We start from the raw sequence: 27,570 nt of genomic DNA on the forward strand, positions 1-27,570 counted from the left end.
GGGCCGCCCCGCCAGAACGGAGATGAGGAAACACTGTTTCTCACAGAGAGTTGTGAGTGTGGAATTCTCTGCCTCACAGGGTGGTGGAGGCCCGTTCTCTGGATACTTTCAAGAGAGAGCTAGATAGGGCTCTTAAAGATAACGGAGGCAGGGGATATGGGGAGAAGGCAAGAACGGGGTACTGATTGGGGATGATCAGCCATGATCACATTGAATGGCAGTGCTGGCTCGAAGGGCCGAATGGCCTACTCCTGCACCTATTGTCTATTGTCTATTGCCAGCCCAGGGCTGCTCCGCCTGCCCCAGGGCCACCTCAGACAGGGACGGGACACCGGGGAGAGGATGGGGACGGCCCAGCAGCAACTCAACAGCGGCCGGACGGCCAGACCAGGCCCGACCCCGATCACGAACGAAATGCAAGCCTGTACACAACTCAGCACCACCGTTGCCAAGACTGTTTATATCAAGTGATCTATAACCTGGGAATGTGCAGTAGAAAAACAGTAGGACGGAGGAAAGTGGAGCAGTCACTGGAAGTGTCTTGAGAGCAGTCAGGGTTACTGTCGAAGAAGTACTGAAGGTACTGTCGGTTTGAAGGTAGACAAATCTCCAGAGCCTGACCAGATATATCCGAGGACATTGTGGGAAACAAAAGAAGAAATTGCGGGAGTCCTGGTTGAAATTTACGAGTCGTCCTTAAATCCAGGAGAGGTGCTGGAAGACTGGAGGGTGGCAAATGTTGTGCTTCTTTCCAAGAAGGGCTGCAGGGAAATTGCTGGGAACTATAGGCCGGTGAGCTTAACATCTGTAGTTGAAAGGTTACTGGCAGGGCCGGATTTAGATGATGCGAGGCCCTAAGCTATTTCACTTGTGAGGCCCCCCCCCCCCCCCCCCTCCCAATCCCCCACCCCCACGACTAGAGGACCATGACTACCTGACAGTGAGCAGGAGGTCCCTGTGGGCGGATGGTCGGTGAGGCAGCGAGGTGAGTAGGTCCCCCTAGATCTCGAGGCCCTAAGCTTAAGCTTGTCTAGCTTATATGTAAATCCGGCCCTGGTTACTGGAGAGTATTCTGAGGAATAGGATATACAGGTATTTGGCTGGACAAGAGCTGATTAGGGACTGTCAGCATGGTTTTGTACGTTGGAGGTTGTGTCTCACAAATCTGATTGATTTTTTTTGAAGACATGACCAAAAATTGATGAGGGCAGAGGTGTAGATGTTGTGTACATGGACTTCAGTGTTCGACAAGGTTCCATATGGTAGGCTGCTCTGGAAGGTTAGATGGCATGGGATCCAAGGAGAGACAGCTGAATGGATAACAAATTGGCTCCATGGAAGGAAGCAGATGGTGGAAGGTTGCTTCTCTGACTTAAGGCCTGTGACTAATGGTGTGCCTCAAGGTCCGGTGCTGGGCCACACCACTGTTTGTCATCTACATCAATGATTTGGATTGTAGATTGGTTACATTACTTACTAACCAATGTAGTGCTTTATTAATATAAGCTCCGCCTACTACAACACCATTCATATTATAGCAACCAGACATGTGCTGTTAGTTGGTGATGCAGCATGGTTGAGCTAACCTGCAATAGTGTTTTGTATAAGTTACTCAATAAATACTGTTGTACCAGATCCGTATGTGTGAATAACTCAACATGGTGTCAGAAGTGGGATACGAACCCACGCCTCCAATTGAAGACCAGAACATACACTCCCTGGTTGATTCCACTAACAAGTGCCTCGACCCTGAAGTTTCACTTTGTGGCAACAATACCATTACTGATGCAAAGATCGACACTGGGGCCAAATGTAACTTCATGTCATTGTCTGATTTTACACGAGTCAAGAATGACGAACGTATTGTAGACACATCAGCCACTTTGTTAGCCTATGGGGGTGGGGAGGTACACAGAGTTGGAAAAGCTGAGCTGCAGTGCCACCTAGCGGCACGAGCTCACAAGCTGAACTTTTTTATTGTCCGTGGGAAAGTTGCAACTCTGCTTTGCATTAACACATGCCAGGACTTAGGACTGGTAACTTTCGGGCCAGCTGTCCATCAAATATCTCCTGTCGATGGCTCCACCCAGCAGATACTTTCCCAGTACAAGGAACTTTTTGACGAAAAGCTTGGGACGCTACCAAACAAATACAATATAGTCACCGATGCAAATGTCTTACCTGTGGTATGAGCATGCTATGCGTGACAGAGTACAAAGGTTCATTTATTGTCACATACACCAATTGGTGTAGTGAAATTTGAGTTGCCATTGCAGCACATTAATAAGATTACAACATAACATTATAAAGGAATTTAACAATAAACATAAAAGCATCCCCCCACAATGGTTCCCACTGTGAGGGAAGGCACAAAGGCCAGTCCCCATCCCCTTGTCCGCCCATAGTCGGGCCTATTGAGGCCTCCGCAGTTGCCGCTATGGCAGCCCGATGTTTCAGGCCCTTCTCGCCGGGTGATGGTGCTCCGGCGTCGGGAGAACCCTCTCAGCTGCTTGGGATACCTGGAATGGCCCCTTCCTTACCAGAGACCACGGCTTCCGAATCCAACAGGTCGCGCTGGACGGAGCTCCGCCATTGGCGATCTCGGCGAGAGATCCCAGGCTCCGTGGTGTTAAACTCAGCGTCGCCGCCCGCGGCTGGCTGCTCCACAGACCCGCAGCTCCGTGATGTTCCATAAGTGGCGGCGCTGGTGAACGGCTGCGGCTCGCCTGCAGTCCGTTTGTTTTTACTTTTTTGTGTTGTTTTTTTCGTCTTGTTTAGTTAAGTTTTTGGTTTTTAGGTTTGTGTTATGTGTGTGTGTGGGGGGGGGGGGTTGAAACAGGGCTTTCTGTCTCTCCCTTCGGGGGAATGCGACTTTCTTGTCATATCCCCCTTCTCTGCCTCCGTCTGCGCTGAGGCCTAATGGCGGAGCTGGCGACCTCGAGGCTCTGGAGGCTGTCAGGACTCGCCCTGGGCTCGCTCCTGTGAGGGCAGCCCGGCTCGAGGGTAACGGCACTCCCGTGAGGGGCTGAGACGCTCCCGTGAGGGCGGCCTGGCTCGAGGGTGGAACGGCGCTCACGTGAGGGCGACCCAGCTCGGGGCTGGAACGGTGCTCCGGTGGCTGAGACGGCGTTCTGGCGGCGGCGGCCTGAGTCCGGGGTTCGGCCGTGGGCCAGTGGACGACATCGTCAACAGCTGCGTCCGCTGGACTGGAGGGCGGCAGCTTCGACCACCCCCGGGCCGCGGTGTTTGAACCGGCCCGTTCGCGGAGCTCGGTGAGCCACGGGACTGACTTACCATCGCCCGGTGGGGTATCGCCTCAGCGCAGAGGGAGAAGAGGAGGGAAGAGACAGTAACCCTAAGATTTTTGCCTCCATCACAGTGAGGAGGTGCTTGGTGGACTCACTGTGGTGGATGTTAATTTGTGTTTACTGTCTGTTCTGTTGTTTATTATTGTATGTATGGCTGCAGGTAACGACATTTCGTTCAGACCGTAAGGTCTGAATGAGAAATAAAGGATCTAATCTAATCTAATCTTCAATCGGCAGACCCAGCACACAGGAGCTCCAGCTCGTCCAAACTCACCACGTTCGGCACCCCCTTTGGCTGTTACAAGTTCCTGCAGATGCCCGTTGGCATCAACTCTGCTAGTGAAGTATTCCAGCGTACACTGGAACAATTGTTTGCGGTGTCTCCTTGTGCCATCATTCTCGTTGCTGGATGCAACATGACTGAACATGATGCCAGTTTTTTAAAAAGTACTAGACCGTGCAAAAAACATCCACCTCAAACTCAACCCTCTGAAGTGCAGATTCCGCATCAAGGAGGTCCAATATCTCGGACACTTTTTCATCAGTGATGGCCTCAGAGCTGACCCCTCCAAGATCATTGCCATCAACGAGATGCCAGTTCCCACTGACGTGACAAGTTTGCAGAGATTCCTGGGAATGGTTAACTACCTGGGGAAATTCATTCCCAACCTCAGCAAAATATCTGCCCCCCTGCGACATCTGAGTCACAAAGACACTGCATGGTCTTGGTACCCACAACACCAGAAGACGTTCAAAATCCTTAAATTACAATTGTACAGTGCTCCTACCCTCGCTTATTTTGATATAAAACTGCTGGTGACACTTACGTGTGATGCCTCCCAATATGGACTTGGAGCTGCTTGCCCTCACAATTCCGTCGAGGGAGACTGCAGACCTGTTGCTTACGCCTCCCGTACCTTGTCTGAGATGGAACAGCGATCCGCCCAGATCGAAAAGAGATTACTAGCCATGGTTTTTGCCTGCACGATATTCAAGAACTTTATTTTTGGGAAGTCTGTGATTGTTGAAACAGCCCACCAACCTTTGGTCACTATTCTGAACAAATCCATTCATGCTGCTCTGCTCGCTGCAATGCATGATGATGCAGCTACAGAGTTTCGATTTCACACTTGTCTACAAAAGGGGCAAGGACATGCATCTGGCTGACACGCTATCAAGAGCCCCATGAAAAATCTGCAAACAACAGCTGTGTGAAAATGACCAGTTGACAGTAATGATGGTGTCGTACATCCCTACAGAATGCCTCAGCAACCAGGCAGAGCAAACGGCTGCAGATACAACTTTACAGCTACTATTTTCAGTCATCGGGCTTGGCTGGCTGGATAAACATTATCCTGCACCACTTCCTATTCACCCATACTACCTGGTCCATGACGAACTGATTCTGCAGGACGGTGTCATAATCAAGGGTCACAAGGCAATCATCCCAACTGCCCTACGGGACACATATTTTGATGCCGTCTACAGGGGTCACTGGTGTGGAAGCAAACATACTCCGAGCAAAGAGCATGTTTTTCTGGCCTGGAATGACCGAATTCGTACGTGGGAAATTTGAAGCCTGTGCTATCTGCAACAGCCTGATGCTACACCAACAGAAGCAGCCCCTGCTCTCACATCCTGTCCCTTCGCTGCCTTGGTCCACGCTTGCTACTGACCTATTCGAGTGGCGTGGCAAACAGTATCTGGTTCTCGTTGACTCATATTCGGGCTGGTTCGAAATTGACCTCCAAAGCCCAACATCCGCTGCAGTAAGCCATAAGCTGGCGCGCCATTTCACTATACACGGTGCCCCAGCACACCTTTTGTCAGATAACAGCAGTCAGTTCAATAGCCAGTGTTTTAAAAACTTTGCCCAATGATGGTATTTTTGCTACGTCACCAGCAGTCCAGAATTCCCACAATCAAACGGACTTGCAGAATGGGCTGTCAGGAGCGCCAAGCAATTGATGGAGTGCTCACACCTTGCACACCTCACATCCGATATCTACCTGGACCTGCTCAACCTGAGAAACATCGCCCGTGTCCCAATACTGGGGTCTCCTGCCCAACGCCTGATGTCCCGATAGACCCGTGCTGCCTGTGCCAAAACAACTACTGCAGCCACAGGTTCGTTCACCACTTGCTGTCCAGAAACAACTCCAACTGAAACGCGATACCCAAAAACGATTTTTTGATAAATTCAGCAAACCACTTACACCTCTCTCCAGTGGCCGAGTCGTTCGCCTTCAAACCAACAAGGGCTATGGCCGTTTGGTTTTCATCCACAGTCCCGCAAAAGAGCCACGCTCGTACCTGGTGAGTGCAGACGGAGGGATCTACAAAAGCAACGTCAACATCTCGTTCCTGTGAAGGAACCATGTCCTGCTGTCTCGTATCCTGATGCTCCGCATCCGATCTACCCATCTGCTGACGGACACATTAGGCAGGAAATGGTGCTGGGTAGACTGATGGGACTGAAGGCTGATAAATCCCCAGGGCCTGATGCATCCCAGGATACTTAAGGAAGGGGCTCTAGAAATCGTGGATGCATTGGTGAAAAATTTCCAATATTCTATAGATTCAGGATCAGTTCCTGTGGATTGGAGGGTAGCTAATGTTATCCCACTTTTTAAGAAAGGCGGGAGAGAGAAACCAGGGAATTATAGACCAGTTAGTCTGACATCAGTCGTGGGGAAGATGCTGGACAATTATAAAAGATGAAATAGCGGCACATTTGGATAACAGTAACAGGATCGGTCTGAGTCAGCATGGATTTACGAAGGGGAAATCATGCTGGGCTAATCTTCTGGAATTTTATGAGGATGTAACTGGGAAAATGGACAAGGGAGAGCCAGTGGATGTAGTATACTTGGACTTTCAGAAAGCTTTTGATAAGGTCCCACATAGGAGATTAGTGGGCAAAATTAGGGCACATGATATTGGGGGTAGAGTGCTGACATGGATAGGTTGGCAGACAGGAAACAAAGAGGAGGGATTAACGGGTCTCTTTCAGAATGGCAGGTAGTGACTAGTGGGGTACTGCAAGGCTCGGTGCTGGGTCCGAAGCTATTTCCAAATACATCAATGATTTAGATGAAGGGATTCTAAGTAACATTAGCAAATTTGAGGATGACCAAAGCTGGGTGGCAGTGTGAACTGTGAGGATGTTATGAGAATGCAGGGTGACTTGGACAGGTTGGGTGAGTGGGCAGACACAGTTTAATGTGGATAAACGCGAGGTTATCCACTTTGGTAGCAAAAACAGGAAGGCAGATTACTATCTAAATGGTGTCAAGATGGGAAAAGGGGAAGGACAACGGGATCTGGGGGTCCTTGTTCATCAGTCAATGAAAGTAAGCATGCAGGTACAGCAGGCAGTGAAGAAAGCGAATGGCATGTTGGCCTTCATAACAAGAGGAGTCGAGTATAGGAGCAAAGAGGTCCTTCTGCAGTTGTATAGGGCCCTAGTGAGACCACACCTGGAGTATTGTGCGCAGTTTTGGCCCCCTAATTTGAGGAAGGACATTATTGCTATTGAGAGAGTGCAGCGTAGGTTTACAAGGTTAATTCCCGGGATGGCGGGACTGTCATATGCTGAAAGAATGGAGCGGCTGGGCTTGTATACTCTGGAGTTTAGAAGAATGAGAGGGGATCTTATTGAAACATAAAATTAAGGGTTTGGACACGCTAGAGACAGGAAACATGTTCCCGATGTTGGGGGAGTCTAGAACCAGGGGCCACTGTTTAAGAATAAGGGGTAAGCCATTTAGAACGGAGATGAGGAAACACTTTTTCACACAGAGAGTTGTGAGTCTGTGGAATTCTCTACCTCAGAGGGCGGTGGAGGCCAGTTCTCTGGATACTTTCAAGAAAGAGCTAGATAGGGCTCTTAAAGATAGCGGAGCCAGGGGATATGGGGAGAAGGCAGGAACGGGGTACTGATTGGGGATGATCAGCCATGATCACATTGAATAGAGGTGCTGGCTCAAAGGGCCGAATGGCCTACTCCTGCACCTATTGTCTATTGACTTTCTCTTCGCTCACGACCTGCAGCTGCAGACCCACCCCTGGTTGTGTCTCCACCTTCCTCACCACCACGCACGGTGCCCCGCTCGCCTGCCTCGCCGTGTTTGTCCCCCACGTCCCTAGTGCTCCCGCTGCCCGGGACCCTGGCATTCTCGCTGGTGAAGGGAGGAAATGCGGATCTGGACTGTACGCGCGCGGGACGGGTTTGAAGGCCGCCCCTTAGAAGTGTGAGGTGTTGCATTTTGGGACGTCGAACAAAGGCAGGACCTACACAGGAAATGGTAGGCCTCTGGGTATGTTGTGGAGCAGAGGGATCTAGGAGTACAGGTGCATGTTCCTTGAAGATCGAATCGCAAGTAGATAAGGTTTGTCAAAAAGGCTTTTGGCATTTTGGCCTTCATCAGTCAGAGTATTGAGTATAGAAGTTGGGAGGTCATGTTGCGGTTGTATAAGACGTTGGTGAGACCGAATATTGTGTTCAGTTCTGGGCACCATGTTATAGGAAAGATATTGTCAAGCTTGAAAGGGTTCAGAAAAGATTTACAAGGATGTTTCCAGGACTAGAGGGTGTGAGCTAAAGGGAGAGGTTGAGTAGGCTGGGTCTCTATTCCATGGAGCGCAGGAGGATGAGGGGAGATCTTATAGAGGTATACAAAATCATGAGAGGAATAGACCAGGTACATGCACAGAGTCTTTTGCCCAGAGTAGGGGAATCGAAGAACATAGGTTCAAGGTGAAGAGGAAAAGATTTAATAGGAATCTGAGGGGTACGTTTTTCACACAAATGGGTGGTGGGTGTATGGAACAAGCTGCCAGAGGAGCTGGGACTATCCCATTGTTTAAGAAAGTTGTATAAGGCAGGTACATGCATAGGACAGGTTTGGAGGGATATGGACCAAGCGCAGGCAAGTGGGACTAGGGTAGCTGGGACATTGTTGGCCGGTATGGGCAAGTTGGGCTGAAGGGCCTGTTTCCACACTGTATCACTCTATGACTCCAAGACATAGTCTCCTCTTTTTAGATTCTCCCACGGAAGGTGCCGTTCTTTCCAGGTACATCTTAAATGTTTCAATCAGGTTCTGCCTCTCACTTCTAAATTAGTCTCTTCTACCTGTCAGATATCCTTCGCAAGTTTTTGCAAGTTGCAGTTTTGCTGTTTCGGCCCCACAGGTGTCCAAGTTCAGTTTAACAATGTGAATCTCTCTTTTTAATTGCCGAATTGAACACTGCCAACTAACTGATGGTACACAAAAATGCTGGAGAAACTCAGCGGGTGCAACAGCATCTATGGAGCAATGGAGATAGGCAACGTTTCGGGTCGAAACCCTTCTTCAGACTGATGGAGGGAACTGACTGAAGAAGGGTCTCGACTTGAAATATCACCTATTCCTTTTCTCCAAAGATACTGCCTGACCCGCTGAGTTATTCCAGCATTTTGTGTCCATCTTCACTAACTATAGGTTGTCGTCAAGCTGCTAACTCGGAATAGAAATACTTTTGGGCTTCCCCCTCCATTTGTGGTGAAAGTTGCAAAACCAATGTAACTTGTTTGTACAGCTGTTCTTGCAGTGGTCATTTTATATTTCAGTTGACGCTTGTTTCCTTTTTTTTGGCATCGTGAACAAACGAAAGTTTTTACCAAAGATACTAGAGGAGCTGTAGGATCTTTGTTTTTTTTTACAGTGCTGGAGAATCCACCTCCAGCAGCTGCTGAAGAGTGAATGAGGGCAAAGATACTAGCTCAGTCTGAAGAAGGGTTTCGGCCCGAAACGTTGCCTATTCAAAGTTCAAAGGTTATTTATTGGTCACATACACCTAGGTGTAGTGAAATGCTTCTTGCCTATTTCCTTCGCTCCATAGATGCTGCTGCACCCGCTGAGTTTCTCCAGCTTTTTTTTGTGTGTACCTTCTAGATCTACAATCTTTGAATGTGGGAAGGAAGGTGAAAAGTGCGACACCACAACATGGGGGACGGAACGTCGGAACTGCGCTGTGGGGAGGAAGGTTTATTGCGCTGCACGCACTCTTGCGGTGGTTGGAGGTGGAGAATAAATTGCCATTTGGAGAATCGAGTCTGGGTTTTTAAAACCCTCAGAATTTTACCTTCCCCGCTTTGTGTCGGGGCCGCAGGATGTCTCCCAGTAACGGCAGCGCCATTTTCAACAGCTACCGGGCGCTCGCGCTCAACTGTAACCATGTCCCGCACGTGGTTCGCTTCCACCAGCGGCACCGCGCGTTTTACCTGGTGACGGCCGTGGGGGCGAGTTTCCACATCTACAACGTGAGTCCTGCCTGCACCTCAACTACATGCACCATGTGACCGGCCGGCCGGCCGACCACCTTTATACCCCGTGCATTATTCACCTTGGGGAGTCATTGAGTGATTACAGTGTGGAAACAGGCCCAACTTGCCCACAGTCCGGCCAACACTCGTCCCAACTTGCCCACGTTGCCCAGGGTCCATATCCCTCCAAACCTGTCCTACCCGTGTACCTGGGGTAGACAAAAAAGCTGGAGAAACTCAGCGGGTGCAGCAGCATCTATGGAGCGAAGGAAATAGGCAATATTTTCCTTCGCTCCATAGATGCTGCTGCACCCGCTGAGTTTCTCCAGCTTTTTTTTGTCAACCTTCGATTTTCCAGCATCTGCAGTTCCTTCTGAAACTGCTCGTGTACCTGTCTCACTGTTTCTTAAACGTTAGGATAGTCCTTCCCTCAACAACCTCCTCTGACAGCTTGTTCCGTACACCCACCACCCTTTGTGTGGTGTGGGAATGGACAAGATTTAGACAATAGTTGCAGGAGTAGGCCATTCGGCCTTTCGAGCACAGCAATATGATCATGGCTGATCATCCCCAGTCAATACCCCGTTCCTGCCTTCCCATTCCCCTGACTCCACTAACTCTCTCTTGAAAGTATCCAGAGAACTGGCCTTCACTGCCCTCTTGAGGCAGAGAATTCCACAGACTCATAACTGTGTGAAAAAGTTTTTCGGCATCTCTGTTCTAAATGGCTTATCCCTTATTCTTAAGCAGTGGCCCCCGGTTCTGGTCTCCCCTAAAATCGGGAACATGTTTCTTGCCTCTAGTGTGTCCAAACCCCTAATTTTATATGTTTCAATAAGATACCCTCTCATCCTTCTAAACTCCAGCCCCTCCATTCTTTCAGCATATGACAGTCCCGCCATCCCGGGAATTAACCTTGTAAATCTACGCTGCCCTCTCTCAATAGCAATAATGTCCTTCCTCAAATTAGGGGACCAAAACTGCACACAATACTCCAGGTGTGGTCTCACTAGGGCCCTATACAACTGCAGAAGGACCTCTTTTCTCTTATACTCAACTACTCTTGTTATGAAGGCCAACATGCCATTCGCTTACTTTCATTGACTGATGAACAAGGACCCCCAGATCCCGTTGTACTCCCCTTTTCCCCAACTTGACACCATTTACTTCCACTGGGTTAGTGGATTCTGAAGCGGCTAATGAGGACAATGTGGGAGCCATACACTTTTCCATTGATGGGGCATGAAATGCTTTGTTAGATGAGTGAGAAGTTCTCCTCTGTTTACACCGATGATCGCACCTCTGTTTACACCGGCCATCACCTTGGATAATCTTTTGAATCATTAGGGAGACAGGGGGGACATTGCATTGTTTTTTCTAAAGATGGCTTTGAGAGCATTCCTGAATATTTACCTCTGTTGTAAAGTCAGTAGTACAGTACAATAATGGACTCTTCGGTCATTGAATCTGTGCTGACCCATGACAAGTACCAAGAATGTAAAACAATACATCATAAGAATAGGTCCAAGATGGACAAAAAATGTTGGAGAAACTCAGCGTGTCTCGCAGCACCTCTGGAGAAAAATTAATACGTTTTGGGTTGAGATCCATCTTCAGTCTGAAGAAAGATCTCGATATCTCGACCTGAAACGTCACCAGTTGCTTTTATCCAGAGATGCTGAGTTACTCCAGCATTTTTTGTCTATCTGGTGTAAACCAGCCTCTGCAGTTTCTTTCTACACCTAAAATAAGGCCCTTTGGCCCACAATGTCTTTCCCGCACTACCTGAGGAAACACATACAGGCCTCACTCTCTACCAACATCCTCAGGACTTTTTACAGGGGCATGGTGGAGTCTGTACTCGCGTACTGCATGAACACATGGTACTCCAACTGTAACTGCTCAGACAGGAAGGCTCTGCAGAGGGTAGTGAGGGGAGCAGAAAGGATCATTGGCGTCTCCCTACCCTCGGTACAAGAACTGTTCCAGAGCAGCTGTCTGAAAAAAGCTCTGAGAATAGCTAAGGACAAACTGCACCCCCTCCACACACACCTGGATCTCCTGCCATCAGGCAAGAGATACCGTAGCATCAAACTGCTAAACAGCTTCCTGCCACAGGCTGTGAGGCTGCTAAACAGTCACTCCACCTGAGACTGCTGCTTTGCACTGACAATTTAATAACTGGTACCAGCCACTCAAATCAGCTGCCCTGGACATTTTAATTACTGTTTTTACTGTATTTTAATGTTGCTGTTTTACCTGCTTTTAATTATTTATACTGTTTCATCAGGGACTGGATTGTTTTTGCTCCGGTATTCCCTGGGAAACGTCTTCTCATTTTGCACTGTGCAATTGTTGCTTTGCAAGATGACAATAAAGGTTGATTGATTGATGATTGATGCCAAATCTAACTATCTTATCTATGCCTCTTTTAATTTTTTGTTCTTCTGTCGGGTCTCCCGAGAATACAGTCTAAGTGTTCAATCTCTCCCTCCCTCTCCCTTTTCAAAGCCTCCACATCCTTCCTGTAATGGGACCAACAGGATTGTGTGCAATAATCCAAATACGGCCTAACAAATGTCCTATACTGTTGCATCCTGACCAATGACGACAAGCATACCAGAAGCCTTCTTTACCACTGCTTTTGCTTTGCCACTTTCAGGAAGCTATAGACTTAGGGTTCCAAGATCCATTTGTACATCAGTGCTACAAAGGTCTTGCAAAAAATTGTGCTAAAAAAAGGCCAACGGCTTTAATGAGGTAGGTTGGAAGATCAGGAGAATGTCTTTGGCGTGAGAAAGGTCAGTTCAAGAATTTGATAAGTGGAGGAGAAACTGTTGTTGAATCTGGTGATATGAACATTCAAGCTTTTGTGTTTTCTGCCCAGTAGGAGAGGGGAGAGAAGGAATGATTGGGGTGTGAGCAGTCCTTGATGATGTTGGCTGCTTTTCTGAGATAGCGTGAAATGTACAGGCATGAGATTTCTCTGCGCATCTGCGGATTTTAAAATTTGATAAGGCATTGCTGCCGCTGCGAGGCTTCACTGCTGCCGTGGCCCCATTGTCGCGAGGCTTCACCGCTGCCGAGGCCTCATCCCTGTCGACACCCCACTTCACGCCTCCATGGTGCCGACCCGGGCCACAGCCGCAGGCACCGTCGGCCGCTTCGTCCGACCCGGGCTTCTACCCGCAAGGCCCCGGCCGGGTTCTACGTGCCAATCTGGGAGGCATCGAGACTGCAGCGCCTTGATAAAGGCCTCTGGCCACGTTCCCAGTCCACAGCCGTGGCCCGCCGGGATGTCTTCTGGCTGCGCGGGCCGTCGGGAAGCCTTCTGGCTGCACAATACAATGTATTGTTGCATTTCCAACTTGGACTCGCCATTGAGTCAGCAATTAGCATTCCTTAATAGTCACTGACTTTGTAAATTCTGGCAATCAGAAAATGTCCAGAAATCTAAAGAAGATAAAAGATTATTTGCTTTTTCTTTAAAAAAAATAATAATTTGACCATAGATTCTGTTGTGCTGCAGCAAGCAGGAATTTCATTGTCCTATCTGGGACACGTGGCTAAACTCCCTTGACGACTTAATGTCTTAAATTCTAGGTTGAGATGTTAATATTTTGTCCAGTGTACTTAATTTGACCGAGTAGCTATGTAGCACAATATGATCATCTTTGAAGTAGCTGGATCATCATTTTCATCCTAACTGTTAAGAGCTGAATTTGAAATTCATTTTGCGTTTAAATACAATGGTAAAGGATACTTCTCTCTAATTAGAGTAAACAAGCAAGGAACAGGTATCATGTTATAAGTAGATATAGGGGTAATATAAAATATTTTCAAAATGACAAGTGTAAACAAGCAAGGAGTTGGTGTCATTTTATGGTATGATTATCATAAATTTTCTGTGTAAATTAAGAAGTGACAAGCAAGTAAAATGTGTTATTTTAAGATACAATAAAAAATTACAGTATAAATTAAGGGTAAACAGGCAAGAAAACTGTTATTTCAAGGTACAATTATCAAGAAATGTCTGCCCCCTTTTACCCCAGCCTTGGGCCTTGCCCCTTGGAACCCTACCAGGGCCCCATCTCTTTTCCTCTTTTTTCAGATTTTTCCTGTCTCATGCCTGAATGTAGATGGAGTTGTTGGGGGATTGGTCTGTGTCTTAGATTGAGGTATTAACTCCTCAATTCTACAATTTACCTACATATGAAGGGCCCTTTGGAGTGGACAGTTTGCCAATCAGCAATTCATGTCTTTGGGAATGGGTAGAAACTGGACCACCTGAAGAAAACCAACTTGATCACGGAGAATTTGCAAAATTTACAAACGCAGCACTGGAGGACAGGTCAAATGTAGTTTGGTGGAGCTAGAAAGCAGTACTTCTACCACTTTGTTGTTCAATTTTGATTTGTGACCGATCTCAGAAAAGAGTTTGAATAGTTGGAGTAAGTGTGAATGAAGTGACTTGCCCAAGGTACAGCGGGCAGTGAAGGAAGCTAAAGGTACAGCAGGCAGTGAAGAAAGCTAAAGGTACAGCAAGCAGTGAAGAAAGCTAATGGCATGTTGGCCTTCATTGCGAGGGGATTTGAGTTTAGGAGCAAGGAGGTCCTACTGTACAGAGCCCTGGTGAGACTGCACCTGGAGTTTTGTGTGCAATTTTGGTCTCCTAATGTGAGGAAGGACATTCTTGCTTTTGAGGGAGTGCAGCGTAGGTTCACCAGGCTAATTCCCGGGATGGTGGGACTGACAAATGATGAAAGAATGGGTCGACTGTGCTTGTATTCACTGGAATTTAGAAGGATGAGAGGTGATCTGATAGAAAAATAAAATTCTTAAGTTCTTGGACAGGCTAGATGCAGGAAAAATGTTCCCGATGTTGGGGGAGTCCAGAACCAGGGGTCATAGTTTAAGAATAAGGGGTAGGCCATTTAGGACTGAGATGAAGAAAACTTTTTCACCCAGAGAGTTGTGAAGCTGTGGAATTCTCTGCCACAGAAGGCAGTGGAGGCCAATTCGCTGGATGTTTTCAATAGAGAATTAGAATTAGCTCTGAGGGCTAAAGGAATTAAGGAATATTGCGGAAAAAGAAGGAACGGGGTACTGATTTTTGATGATCAGCCATTATCATATTGAATGGGGGTGCTGGCTCGAAGGGCCAAATGGCCTACTCCTGCACCATTTTTCTATGTTTCTATGATAGCTCACTAAGTGTAATTGTGGTTACAGCAATGTACGTATTGGCCTGGAAGAGAATGAGGTGGTCATTTTCTTATCCTGCTAGTGGATGTGGAGGGTTCTGTGGAGACAGCATTGTTGGTACCTTTCCAGCATGTGGAGTTGCTGTCTAAAGATAAGCCAAGTCTCGGAAGCATTTTTTTGGGTGGGAGGGGATGCAGGGAACATGGCTGCAAAGTCTTGTGGTAGTTTAAGATTTAGATCTTTAAGGACTCCTTTCCTCACATAGATACTGTACATAGATACATAGACAATAGCTGCAGGAGTAGGCCATTCAGCCCTTCGAGCCACCACCGCCATTCAATGTGATCATGGCTGATCATCCACAATCAGTACCCCGTTACTGCCCTCTCCCCATACCCCTTGATTCCGCTAGCGATAAGAGCTCTATCTAACTTTTGAATGCATCCAATGAATCGGCCTCCACTGCCTTCTGAGGCAATAAATTCCACAAATTCACAACTCTCTGTGTGATAAAGTTTTTCCTCATCTCAGTTCTAAATGGTCTTCCCCTTATTTTTAAACTGTGGCCCCTGGTTCTGGACTCCCCCAACATTGGGAACATGTCTCCTGCATCTAGTGTGTCCAATCCCTTAATAATTTTATATGTCTATAAGATTCCCTCTCATCCTTCTAAATTCCAGTGAATACAAGCCCAGTCGCTCCATCCTTTCATCATATGACAGTCCCGCCATCCTGGGAATTAACCTTGGGAATTAACCTTGTGAACCTATGCTGCACTCCCTCTAAAGATTCTGTTGGTGCGTGAAGGCCATCGGTCACAAAGTATCTGGATTCTGAACACGAAGAAAAGAGACGTGTGTCTTTCAATTCTTTTCAATTCTAATGATCGGTGTTTGCATAGGCCCAAATCAGAACAGCAGAATCTGATTCATGAGAACTGCTCCTTGGATACGCGTATGCATATTATTTTGTAATTGAGGACTTTGTAGATAGGAACATGCAAAGCGTGATTGGGAGAGGCTGTTTACAGGTAAAGGAATGAATGGCAAGTGAAAGGCTTTAAAAAGGATGTAGGTGAGTTAATGGCCAACACGTTCTGGTTGGGAGTGAAGAGTGAGGCTGGGACGATTTGGGAATTCTGGTTGATAATGGATATCGAGGCATTGGTCAGGAAACAGGAGCCATATGTCAGGTACAGGTGGGTAGGATTAAGTAAATTCTTTAAGGTAAACTTATTCGGTGGGCGGCGCGGCGCGGTGTGTATTCGGTGGGCGGCGCGGCTTTCGTCAGCAGCGGCCTCTGCAGTCCGTCTGCGTTTTTATTATTTTATGTCTTATGTTTTTATGTAGTTTTTGTTATTTTTGTTGGGGTATGTGTGTGGGGGGTTGGGGGTGGTGTGGGGGGGAGGGGGGGAGGGGGTAACTTTTAAATCTCTCCCTGCACGGGAGACCCGACCTTTTCTTTGTCGGGTCTCCGTTGTCGTTGGGGCTGCAACGAGGAGCGGCCTCCAACAGGAAGACCGGGGGCTGTGGTGCCGACTACTCACCTCACCGTCGCGGAGCTGGCCGAGTCCAGAGCGGGTGGAGCTGTGGTGGACGCTGCTGCGACCCGACCCCCGGAGATTCGGTGGCTGCAACTGCGGGTTTGGCGGGCGGCACCGGGAGCCCGCGGGTCCCTGGAGGGAGACCGCTTTTCAGGGCTTCCACAACGGCGACTTCTCCCGCCCGAGTTGCGGGGTTGAAGAGCACCTGAGCGGGGCTTTACAGCACCGCCCCGCGCGGCTTGGAATGGCTGCGGGACTGCGAGCGCGCGCCGGGGGCTCTAACACCAAGACCCGGTGCGCGGCCTTGCATCACCCGGCGTGGCTTTAATGGCTGCGGGACAATTCGCCATCGCCCGCCGGGGGCTTTGACTTTGACTTTGACTCTGACATCGGGGGGGAGAGTGCAGTGGAGAGATAAGTTTTTTTGGCCTTCCATCACAGCAATGTGATGGATGTTTATGTAAATTATGTTGTGTCTTGGGTCTATTTGTTTGTAATGTATGGCTGCAGAAACGACATTTCGTTTGGACCTCAAGGGGTCCAAATGACAATAAATTGAATTGTATTGTATTGTGTATTGTACTTGAGGAAATCAGGAGGACATGAAGATGATAATAGGAATACTTTATTGTCACATGTGATTAGGCACAGTGAAATTCTTTGCTTGCGTACACAACGCATACAAATAGCAGCCACCTATGACGCTGACAAAGTTACAAAAAACGCCGGCTCCCCCTTTTGACTACCCCCCCCAACAGTTCCCCCACGAGGGAAATATTCAATATTTTAATATATTAATTTTGTATATTAGCAGTAAATGGGGCGGGAAAGCATAGATAAGTCTTTTTTCCAGGTAAGGGAGTCGTAGGTTTAAGGTGAGAGGAGGAAGTTTGAAGGAGATCTGAAGGGCAAGTTTTTTTTAATTTATTTTTATTTTTTAAATTTTTTTTTTACACATCAGGTGGTGGCTATATGGAACAAGTTGCCAGAGGAAGTGATTGCTGAAAGTACGATTACAATGTTTAAAAGACACTTGGATGGGGAAAGTTCAGAATGATATGGGCCAAATGCAGGCATAGGATTGACTCAGTAGACATCTTGCTCAGCATAGATGAGTTGGGCCAAAGGGCTTGATTCCATGTTATATGTGGTGCATTGCTGTTGACTTTAAAATATGCACTTATGCAATTATTATCAGCAGGCTAATCATGTTACATAAATAATACAGAATGAGAACAGAAAAAGCTGAAAACATTCAGTAGATACATTTTACTTCCACCATTTATAGTTTTTTGATTTTCAATTAATGTAAGACATATTTGTTTTAACAGGTGAAAAAACTTGGAATAGTTGCAGTTAGTAAGTATGCAATTTTTTATTTGTGCTTGTACTATTTTTGAAACTTTGCCTTCATTTGTAGTATTGTAAATTACATTGAAAGATGAGATGTAACCCTATTATTTAATAACATTAAAGTCATGTATATTTCAAATAATTAGCACAAGAAATGTAGACCTTTTATAAAAAAAAAATTTAAAAAAAAGTAACCAAAATGAGTACAGGTGCACAACCTTTTATCCGAAAGCCTTGGGACCAGACACTTTTTGGATTTCGGAATTTTTCGGATTTCCGAATGGAAGATTTTTAGCGTAGATTAGGTAGGTAGCGCGGGCGGCTTGAAAAGTCTGGAGCAGCTGCCTCCTCCCCGGAGACCGGGGAATCATTGTAAATCATTGCTTAAATGTTAGTCAGTTAGTTTGGAGGGATTTTATGTGGTGGTGGGGGGGGTGAAGGGGGAAACTTTAATTCTTAGTCCCCTACCTGGTCGGAGAGGCGGGGAGCGGGCAATGCCTTACCGGGTCGCCATGCAGTAAGCTCCGGAGCGCTGTGGCCGCCGACTCCCAACATCGCGGAGCTGGGGGCTGCGGGCATCTGGCCGCGGGCGGCGCCGGTTGGAGCTCCGACCCCGGCAACTCTACCCCTGGCTGCGCGGCACTCCAAATCCAGCGCAGCCCGCGGCCGGACGCCCGCAGCCCCAGCTCCGCGATGTTGGGAGTCGGCGGCGTCGCATCGCTGGGATACCAGCGGGGAGCGGGCAATGCCTTACCGGGTCGCCGTGCGGTAAGCTCCGGAGCGCTGTGGCCGCCGACACACAACATCGCGGAGCTGGGGCTGCGGGCGTCCGGCCGCGGGCCGCGCTGGATTTGGAGCGCCGCGCAGCCAGGGGTAGAGTTGCCGGGGTCGGAGCTACAACCGGCTCCGCCCGCGGCCGGACGCCCGCAGCCCCAGCTCCGCGATGTTGGGAGTCGGCGGCCACAGTGCTCCGGAGCTTACTGCACGGCGACCCGGTAAGGCATTGCCCGCTCCCCGCCTCTCCGACCAGGTAGGGGACTAAGAATTAAAGTTTCCCCCTTCACCCCCCCCCCCCCCTTCTCACATAAAAGCCCTCCAAACTAACTGACTAACATTTAAGCAATGATTTACAGATGTTTAAGTGTCTCCCGGTCTCTGGGGAGGAGGCAGCCGCTACAGTAGTACAGACCTGGGTTGACCGTGGGTCGTTTCGGGTCAAGTTTGGCGCCAAACGCGAGCTTTGGTGTGCAGACGACATCCTGGAAAAAATGTCCGGTTTTCGGAGCTTTTCGGTTTCGGGAACTCCGGATAAAAGGTTGTGCACCTGTACTGGTTATTCGTTGTGTGTTTCTGAAATATGTGCATGTTCAATAGATTGCCCTTCAGAAATAATTACGTATATGTGAAGAACTTGGAATGCCAGAAAGATTTAAGATGGCAGGGGCAAAATACATTTATGATAACCCATGATAAGAAATTATTAATAGCTGAGGGTCTACCACTGCTGTCACAATGTATTGTTAATTTCTCCTTGATTACCAGTGAGTTAATTTGTGCTTCTGGAGAACTTTCTGCAAATATATAAAGTTAATTAATGTACAGAACTTTTATGGAATCATTATAGTTTCCTAGAGCATGTTTGCCTTTGCCATTCTTCATTGCTGATCTCCATTTGTCATCTGTTTGGTTAATTTAATTCTGCATGTGCCAGCGTTGGTTTACAGACTACATGCTCATGAACTTATATCCTGCATGGTTTGAAAACTGAATCAATGTGCTTTGTGCACAGACCAAATTCCATTTATCAAAATAAATCAATGAAGTTCTAATTCTGAATGGTTCCAATTGCTGGATAGGAACAAGAACGAGCACATGCTTCTCATGACTTCCTTTCTTTTGTAATTTGCTATAATATTTTTTGATAAATAATATTGCAATGTAGACAATATTGCAGTTTTATAGCCAGCAAAAAAGCCTGATACAAAGATGAATATATGGGAAATATCACAGACTGAGGAAAAATGTTTTGTTATAATCGGGATGTTTCTGAAGATTTTAAAAGGCTCAATTGAAAAAGGGAGGAGGTAAAGCAGCTGCACACTGGAAAATAAATAGAATCACCTGTCAGGTGACCTATTTATTTAGGTTGAATTTTTTCCATAAAAATTATCGTGAATGTAATTAGAAAAGTAATTTTAAGAGAAATTATATTTTCCCTCTTCAGTAACTTTATCCCAAACTGGATCATCTTTCCTTAATGTGCCAATATGGTTGATGCTTAACTGCCTCATCTGTTCAGGGGCAAAGAGGAATTGGGCAACATGTTATGCAAGTGTGTGTCATTTCATTGCTGCTAAATTCTTTTAACTGCCATGCAGTTAAGCATGCTGATGTGTTTTGGTTTGTATGTGTACACTGTATAAATGCAGATAATGTTTGCTATTCTCAATCTTTTTGAGGGAAGCAGCTTGCAGAAATTTACGACTTCCTGTAATGTCCTGTTAAATAAAATGCATCCTGCCTACCTACAAAAACTAATATGATGAAGTTCCCGTGTAAATATTATTACTTCTTCTAGGTAATCCACTTCCTGAGGACATCACCTGTCTGGCAGCAGACCGAATGCTTGTGTTTGCAGCTCATGGCAACTATGTGAAAGCATTTGCCAAAAACAAAGATGTGAGTTTAAATTTTAGTTGAGTTGAACGACATATTTAAGAAATGCCAGGGTACAAGAAATCTTTTTGCGTTTGAAATATCAAATTAAAATAAACTGCATTCACATTTTAACATTTTATTTAATGAATAGCTGCGATTTCTTGTAATGAATGAGGATAAAGAAACAGAAAGGAGTGCTGATAGGTTACCACCCGTCAAGATTATAAACTCGTTCCTTACAAATGTGATTATTGAAGGAAACTAAGATTTGCATAGCATAACCTCTGTCGTAACAGCACTCACTGTAATGTTAGTGATAGGAAGTATTCTGGAAACAACTGTTGGTTGAGATTCTTAATTGGCAAAAGATGTGTTGGAGAATCATATCCAGATGTTGCTGCGGGGACCAGTTTTAAATTAATGGTGTTGGGAGGAACTGCAGATGCTGGTTCAATGGTTAATGGTTCCTGATGCTGCTTGTCATCCTGCAAATAACATAACTGACAATTGACAGAAGTACGAAAGCAAAAACACTTATTTGTTGTAAAGGAAATTAAAACATTTCTAAGTGACAACTATGGTTGAACATCTGTATAGAATTATAGAAGAGTATAGCACAGGAACAGGCCCATTGGTCCACAATGTTTGTACTGTAGAGGCACCAAACGTGGTGAATAAACAGTTGCTTTATTCAGGTGTTACATGCAAGTTTGGTCCACTAACTTAATTGTCATTGCTGCTGTAACTGAGCGAGGGTGATGTCTCGAGCTCAGCTACCTGTCGACTGGGGTTATCTCAAGGTGAGATATGCTTATGTAGCAGGACACTCCCCTTAACCCATGACGTCACGTGGCAGCCCTCATAACCACTGACGAGTGTTCGACCGTAAGTGGTCTGTGTATCAGCTGACGCCACAGTACTGAACATGAAGCCAAGTAAAACTAATCTCGTTTCATAATTTTTGTGACGTATGATTTAACTTTGTCATCATCTCTGTAGTCCTTGTCTCCTCAATGAAGTTCACAGTCTATAATGATACTGTTGCTGACAGAAATAAAATGCTGGGGATACTCAGCAGGACAGGGAGCATGTGAAGAGGAAAACATGTAATGTTTCATGTCGATAACTGTTCATCTCTGCTGAATAGTCATCAGACTTGTGACGTTCGGCACGGACTAGAGGGGTCGAGATGGCCTGTTTCCGTGCTGTAATTGTTATATGGTTATATTATATGGTCAACTTTATTTCTCTGTCCTTTAATGCTGCCTGACCTGTTGAGCATCTCCAGTGTTTTCCATTCCAACATTTGGATTTTTTTGCTTTTCAAGTACCATTATTGACACCTTGGTTCCATGAGTGCAGGCCGAATACTTAGGTTCCCGACAACAAATGTTAAGAATATAAGTAAGCCAAGTTTGATTTGTTTTGGAGCTTGTATAACAATATGAGCAGCAGCTGGGTATAGCTGAATAGGAGATTAGGTGAATGGGAGATTAGTTGCAAAATGGCAATGTTGAAAATGGAGAAGTAGAGTGAGGAAAGATGCATCTTCCTATCCAAAAAATATATATTTTTTTTAATTGAAGATAAATACTTTTTTTCTATTAGAATTTGGTAAGTAAAATCAACAGCATTTTTGTCAGTAAAAATAATGATTTGGGCTAAATTGTGCTTTTTTGCTGTTTTCCATTGATGATTACGAGTGCTCAGTTTTCTCGTATGCATTAATTTAATTTGTTAATGCAATACTTGATTAAAAAAATGTATTTAACAACTGTTTATTTTTCCATTTATGCGACTGATTTTTTCCCCTTAATTTCAGATTGTATATATATATAAAGGTCATAATGCAGCAGTCCATCTTTTGTTGCCTTTTGGTGATCATGTGATCTCAGTGGATCGAGATAACACGCTTATTGTTTGGGATGTGCAATCAGAGGGTGAGTTTAAAAGATTATGAATTGTTTTTGATTATTGTAGCCACTAGTTCCCATATTTCCTGGAATTGTATTTTGAAGAATTGAGGCCTCCAAGTTAGTCTGAGTAAAATAACATGCAACACCAATTTGTGTTCATGGTTTGTTCCTTGCGTTGCCTCATCTGAATTTTGTGGGCCATTTTGGATTGCTTGTCCTTTCCTTCAATCATTTGAGCATTCTTTGTATATGGAAGGACACTTTTGTACCCTGGTCTATTATAGAACATTGTTGTTAAGCTTGTTCTGCATTGATGCCAAGTGAAAGCAACAGAACAAGCTGATAATTTCCATTACTAATATTACTGATACATATATAATAAACAAGTATACTGAAACCATTGTAGATCTAGGCACTGACAGCTTGATTAAGCCTGGTAAATGTTTAAACCAGGAACTTTCTAATAAAGACGAAACCTGACATGTTGCATGGTTACATGAATTCTTAGCAATCTTGTGCAAGATCATCTGCAGTCTTGATTACTTTTGCCATTGTAAAATGACAAGAATGAAAATATTCCTTAATGATGTATAATGCTGTATTAACCTTATTGGTTAATACCTTCAACTGAATTTTGATAAAATCACATTTACAGTTTCTGCCCTTCTGCATCCAAGTACCTATATCAACAAATTGTTACTTGGTAGCCAGCAAGGAAGTCTTCAGCTTTGGAATATTAAGTCCAAGTTAGTTCAGCTTCTATTAATTTTTTTAATAAAATGTTATAATTTTTTAAGATTTCTACTTCGTTGTTTTTCCCAGAAGTTTTTAAAATTTAGATAAACCTAAAGTCCACTTAAAACCAAAGTGATCTTCATCCAACCTTTCCTTTTCAGACCTGACATCTGGTGAAAAGTAGGATCATGATGTTAGCCTTTATAATTTGGTTAATGTCTTCCTTGAAGGATACAATACATTTCTAAACTGATACTTAGATATTACATAAAATAGATATTTTGAAATTGTAGAGCGGTGTAGTTTAATTGTGATTGATTGTGTATTATCCATGCCAATAGCTCCTACTAGTGTAACCTGCTACATTATTTACCAATCAACATTTTTCCAATGGAAAGGATACATTGAAAATTATATTACTGAGCTTTGGTTAGCTTTTTGCACATATTTTGTGATATAATCTAGGTTTGAAGCTGGAAATCTGCTTGCATGTCAAGGTCACTCTATTCCCGAGAGATTGAAAATTAGAATGGTGCAACAACTTTTCAATTTGATACATTTCCAATTTGTTCTTGGCATCGGTAATGTTGCCCATCCTCTATTTGCCCAACAAAAATGGTAATGCATCATCTGTTTGATCTACTATAATCTTGATGGTGCTGTGACCAAATTCCTTTGGCACCATTTTACATAGACATGATACCAAATCGTGATCACTGATAACTACTGACTTGTCTCCAATGCTCCATTCTTAACATATTTAAAACATATCTGCAGCCCAACATCATACTATGAAATTGTTGTTTTCATGCCCGCTGTCCACTTTCCCCATTGCTTCTATGCCACTGACTCCATGACATTTCCTCTGTTTGACCTCGATTGTTTCTTTGCAATTTTAGTGATCTGTTAACTGTTGGTGAAGCTTTATACTTGATGGAAGATGTAGCAGAAATTTTGCATTACTGAGGCACCAGCCTTTTCTTTTAAATTAAAGCAGAACCACTTTTGAAACACTCAGCTTCTCACAGAATTAGTAAAATAGCAAGTTGGACAAAGGCACAGAAAAAGTGAGAATCCAAATTGGAGAGAGCGTGTGGAAGATTCTGTCCATGGAACACTAATGTATGTAAAGAACAAAGGCCCATCTATGATAGGGGGACGTGGTGGTGATGAACTGCTTAAGAAGCAAGCTGGTTGATTTAATGAGAAAAGAGAGTGAAAAACAGAAGTTATATAAATGTTGTGAAATGCAGTTGAGTGTTCTTGCAGACAACTGAAACCAAAAACAGTGTCCGTAGATAAACTGAGTTAATATAAGTAATAATAATAATAATGGATGGGATTTATATAGCGCCTTTCTAGAATACTCAAGGCGCTTTACATCGCATTATTCATACACTCCTCAGTCACACTCGGTGGTGGTGAGCTACTTCTGTAGCCACAGCTGCCCTGGGGCAGACTGACGGAAGCGTGGCTGCTAATCTGCGCCTACGGCCCCCTCCGACCACCACCAATACTCACACACAGGCAAAGGTGGGTGAAGTGTCTTGCCCAAGGACACAACGACAGTATGCACTCCAAGCGGGATTCAAACCGGCTACCTTCCGGTCGCCAGCCGAACACTTAGCCCATTGTGCCATCTGTCGCCCCTAAGTAGGACTGTCGCCCCTAAGTAGGACTGTAACCTCCATGATTTCTGCACTCAGTGAAACACAGTTGGTTTGTGGATTGATAATGATACTAGTGTGGTTAAAAGATGAGAGTTTATGATGAAATACATTTCTGCTCTTGGGGCACAGTTCCAATAGCTAGTTTTGAGCTACACAAAAATGCTGGAGAAACTCAGCGGGTGCAGCAGCATCTATGGAGTTTTGAGCTGTTAGTTTTGTTTTAAATCCATCTCATTTGATACAGTGCACCACAACCTCGGTGAAATTGAGGAGTATAGGAGTAGAAATGGGTCCTCACAAAGTTATTTTGTGGTCACTCCTGTTCAGGTATAGATGCATCTGCCACAAGTAAGTTGGTGAAGACGAGTATGCTTTGCTCGCAATATAGTTCTCTTGCCTCACGTAGGTTGAGTCGAGCAACTGAATTGTTCAGGCAGTTAAATCATTGTTATGCTACTGTCACTTTTGATGAGTAGCATTAAAGTCCCCACCTTTAGCACATTCTGCACCTTGTTAGCTTTTTAGCACCATTTGAAAACAAAGAGCAACCTGGAAGAGTAATTATTCATGAGCTGAGGGAGAGCAGCAATAGAGCTGACCTTGACCACAATGTACAAATCATGTAGCAGCTAGACCAAAGTTTTATTGGATATATTTTTGTTGGACTTGAACTAACTACTTTGACTATTTTATTGAGATGGGTGAGGTTTTCAGGATGTCTGATTATTTTCATCCAACATTGGAAATCTGTATGTAATTGTTTTTTTTAAATATTTGTCTTTGAAATGCAAATCAATTAAGTTGTGATGGTCTTAAAAGAGCTAAATGATTTTCTTTACTGAACAATAAGGCAACATTAGTTTAGTGGTTAACATAATTTAAGAAAAAATCTCCAACATTTACGACTTTTTTCTTTTCTGATCCAAATGTAGCAAACTTTTGTATACTTTTCAAGGTTGGGACTCAAGTGTGTCTGTTCTTCAGCAGGTCAGTAATTTTCTGTTATAATTGGTGTTCAGTTCAAGCACAAACTCGTATTTTGAAGTTTATTTTCTTGATGATGATAACAGTACTTGCGGTCAAACAGTCCATAATATTTGAATTAAAATCTTTGGGAGAAACCTTTGGAAAAGTCGGCAGTATAAATTTTAGAATTATCCCGCAAGAATAGTGCAGTATAAAATGATAGTACAGGTGCACAACCTTTTATCCGAAAGCCTTGGGACCAGACACTTCTCGGATTTCGGAATTTTTCGGATTTCCGAATGGAAGATTTTTAGCGTAGATTAGGTAGGTAGCGTGAGCGGCTTGAAAAGTCTGGAGCGGCTGCCTTCTCCCCGGAGACCGGGGAATCATTGTAAATCATTGCGTAAATGTTAGTCAGTTAGTTTGGAGGGATTTTATGTGGTGGGGGGGGGTGAAGGGGGAAACTTTAATTCTTAGTCCCCTACCTGGTCGGAGAGGCGGGGAGCGGGCAATGCCTTACCGGGTCGCCGTGCAGTAAGCTCCGGAGCGCTGTGGCCGCCGACTCCCAACATCGCGGAGCTGGGGCTGCGGGCGTCCGGCCGCGGCGGAGCCGGTTGGAGCTCCGACCCCGGCAACTCTACCCCTGGCTGCGCGGCGCTCCAAATCCAGCGCCGCCCGCGGCCGGACGCCCGCAGCCCCAGCTTCGCGATGTTGGGAGTCGGCGGTGTCGCAGCGCTGGGATACCAGCGGGGAGCGGGCAATGCCTTACCGGGTCGCCGTGCGGTAAGCTCCGGAGCGCTGTGGCCGCCGATACACAACATCGCGGAGCTGGGGCTGCGGGCGTCCGGCCGCGGAGCTGGGGCTGCGGGCGTCCGGCCGCGGGCGGCGCTGGATTTGGAGCGCCGGAGCTTACTGCACGGCGACCCGGTAAGGCATTGCCCGCTCCCCGCCTCTCCGACCAGGTAGGGGACTAAGAATTAAAGTTTCCCCCTTCACCCCCCCCTTCACATAAAAGCCCTCCAAACTAACTAACTAACATTTAAGCAATGATTTACAGATGTTTAAGTGTCTCCCCGGTCTCCGGGGAGGAGGCAGCCGCTACAGTAGTACAGACCTGGGTTGACCGTGGGTCGTTTCGGGTCAAGTTTGGCACCAAACGCGAGCTTTGGTGTGCAGACGACATCCTGGAAAAAATGTCCGGTTTTCAGAGCTTTTCGGTTTCCGGAACTCCGGATAAAAGGTTGTGCACCTGTATTTAGTGATAATACTCGTTCCGTCGCTTTGAAAGAGAAAAGCTAGCAGTTCCATTACCCAGCAATTTATTTCCTTTTGTAATTGAGGCAGTGCAGCGTATGTTCACGAGATTGATCCCTGGGATGGCGGGACTGTCATATGAGGAAAGATTGAAAAGATTAGGCTTGTATTCACTGGAGTTTAGAAGGATGAGGGGGCAATCTTATAGAAACATATAAAACTATAAAATGACTGGACAAGCTAGATGCAGGAAAAATGTTCCCAATGTTGGGCAAGTCCAGACCAGGGGCCACAGTCTTAGAATAAAGGGGAGATCATTTAAGACTGAGGTGAGAAAAAACTTTTTCACCCAGAGAGTTGTGAATTTGTTGGATACCCTGCCACAGAGGGCAGTGGAGGCCAAATCACTGGATGGATTTAAGAGAGAATTAGATAGAGCTCTAGGGGCTAGTGGAATCAAGGGACATGGGGAGAAGGCAGGCACGGGTTATTGATTGGGGACGATCAGCCATGATCACAATGAATGGCGGTGCTGGCTCGAAGGGCTGAATGGCCTCCTGCACCTATTTTCTATGTCTGTCTAAATATCAGATCACTTCTGTAAGATATTATTACATTTGCTTCGAGTGCTTTTCACTTATCAAGTACCTTA

At 45.6% G+C, this 27,570-nt stretch overlaps 1 protein-coding gene across 2 annotated transcripts in view; it reads left to right on the forward strand.

Moving 5' to 3' along the window:
- The first annotated feature begins 9,327 nt into the window (after positions 1 to 9,327).
- wdr36 (WD repeat domain 36) overlaps positions 9,328 to 27,570 on the forward strand; it is an 81,834-nt gene continuing 63,591 nt past the window's right edge. Inside the window, exons 1-6 of one of the 2 annotated variants that reach the window (XM_033017416.1) lie at positions 9,328 to 9,615; positions 17,698 to 17,725; positions 20,298 to 20,398; positions 22,200 to 22,320; positions 22,910 to 23,039; positions 25,631 to 25,685. In XM_033017416.1, coding sequence (XP_032873307.1) covers positions 9,466 to 9,615; positions 17,698 to 17,725; positions 20,298 to 20,398; positions 22,200 to 22,320; positions 22,910 to 23,039; positions 25,631 to 25,685 — 585 coding nt within the window. In that variant the 5' untranslated portion in view covers positions 9,328 to 9,465. The remainder of the gene's footprint in view (positions 9,616 to 17,697; positions 17,726 to 20,297; positions 20,399 to 22,199; positions 22,321 to 22,909; positions 23,040 to 25,630; positions 25,686 to 27,570) is intronic. The other variant, XR_004411330.1, reaches the window with a different exon arrangement.

The sequence above is a fragment of the Amblyraja radiata genome, chromosome 3, assembly GCF_010909765.2.
Source record: "Amblyraja radiata isolate CabotCenter1 chromosome 3, sAmbRad1.1.pri, whole genome shotgun sequence".
Lineage (NCBI taxonomy): Eukaryota > Metazoa > Chordata > Chondrichthyes > Rajiformes > Rajidae > Amblyraja > Amblyraja radiata.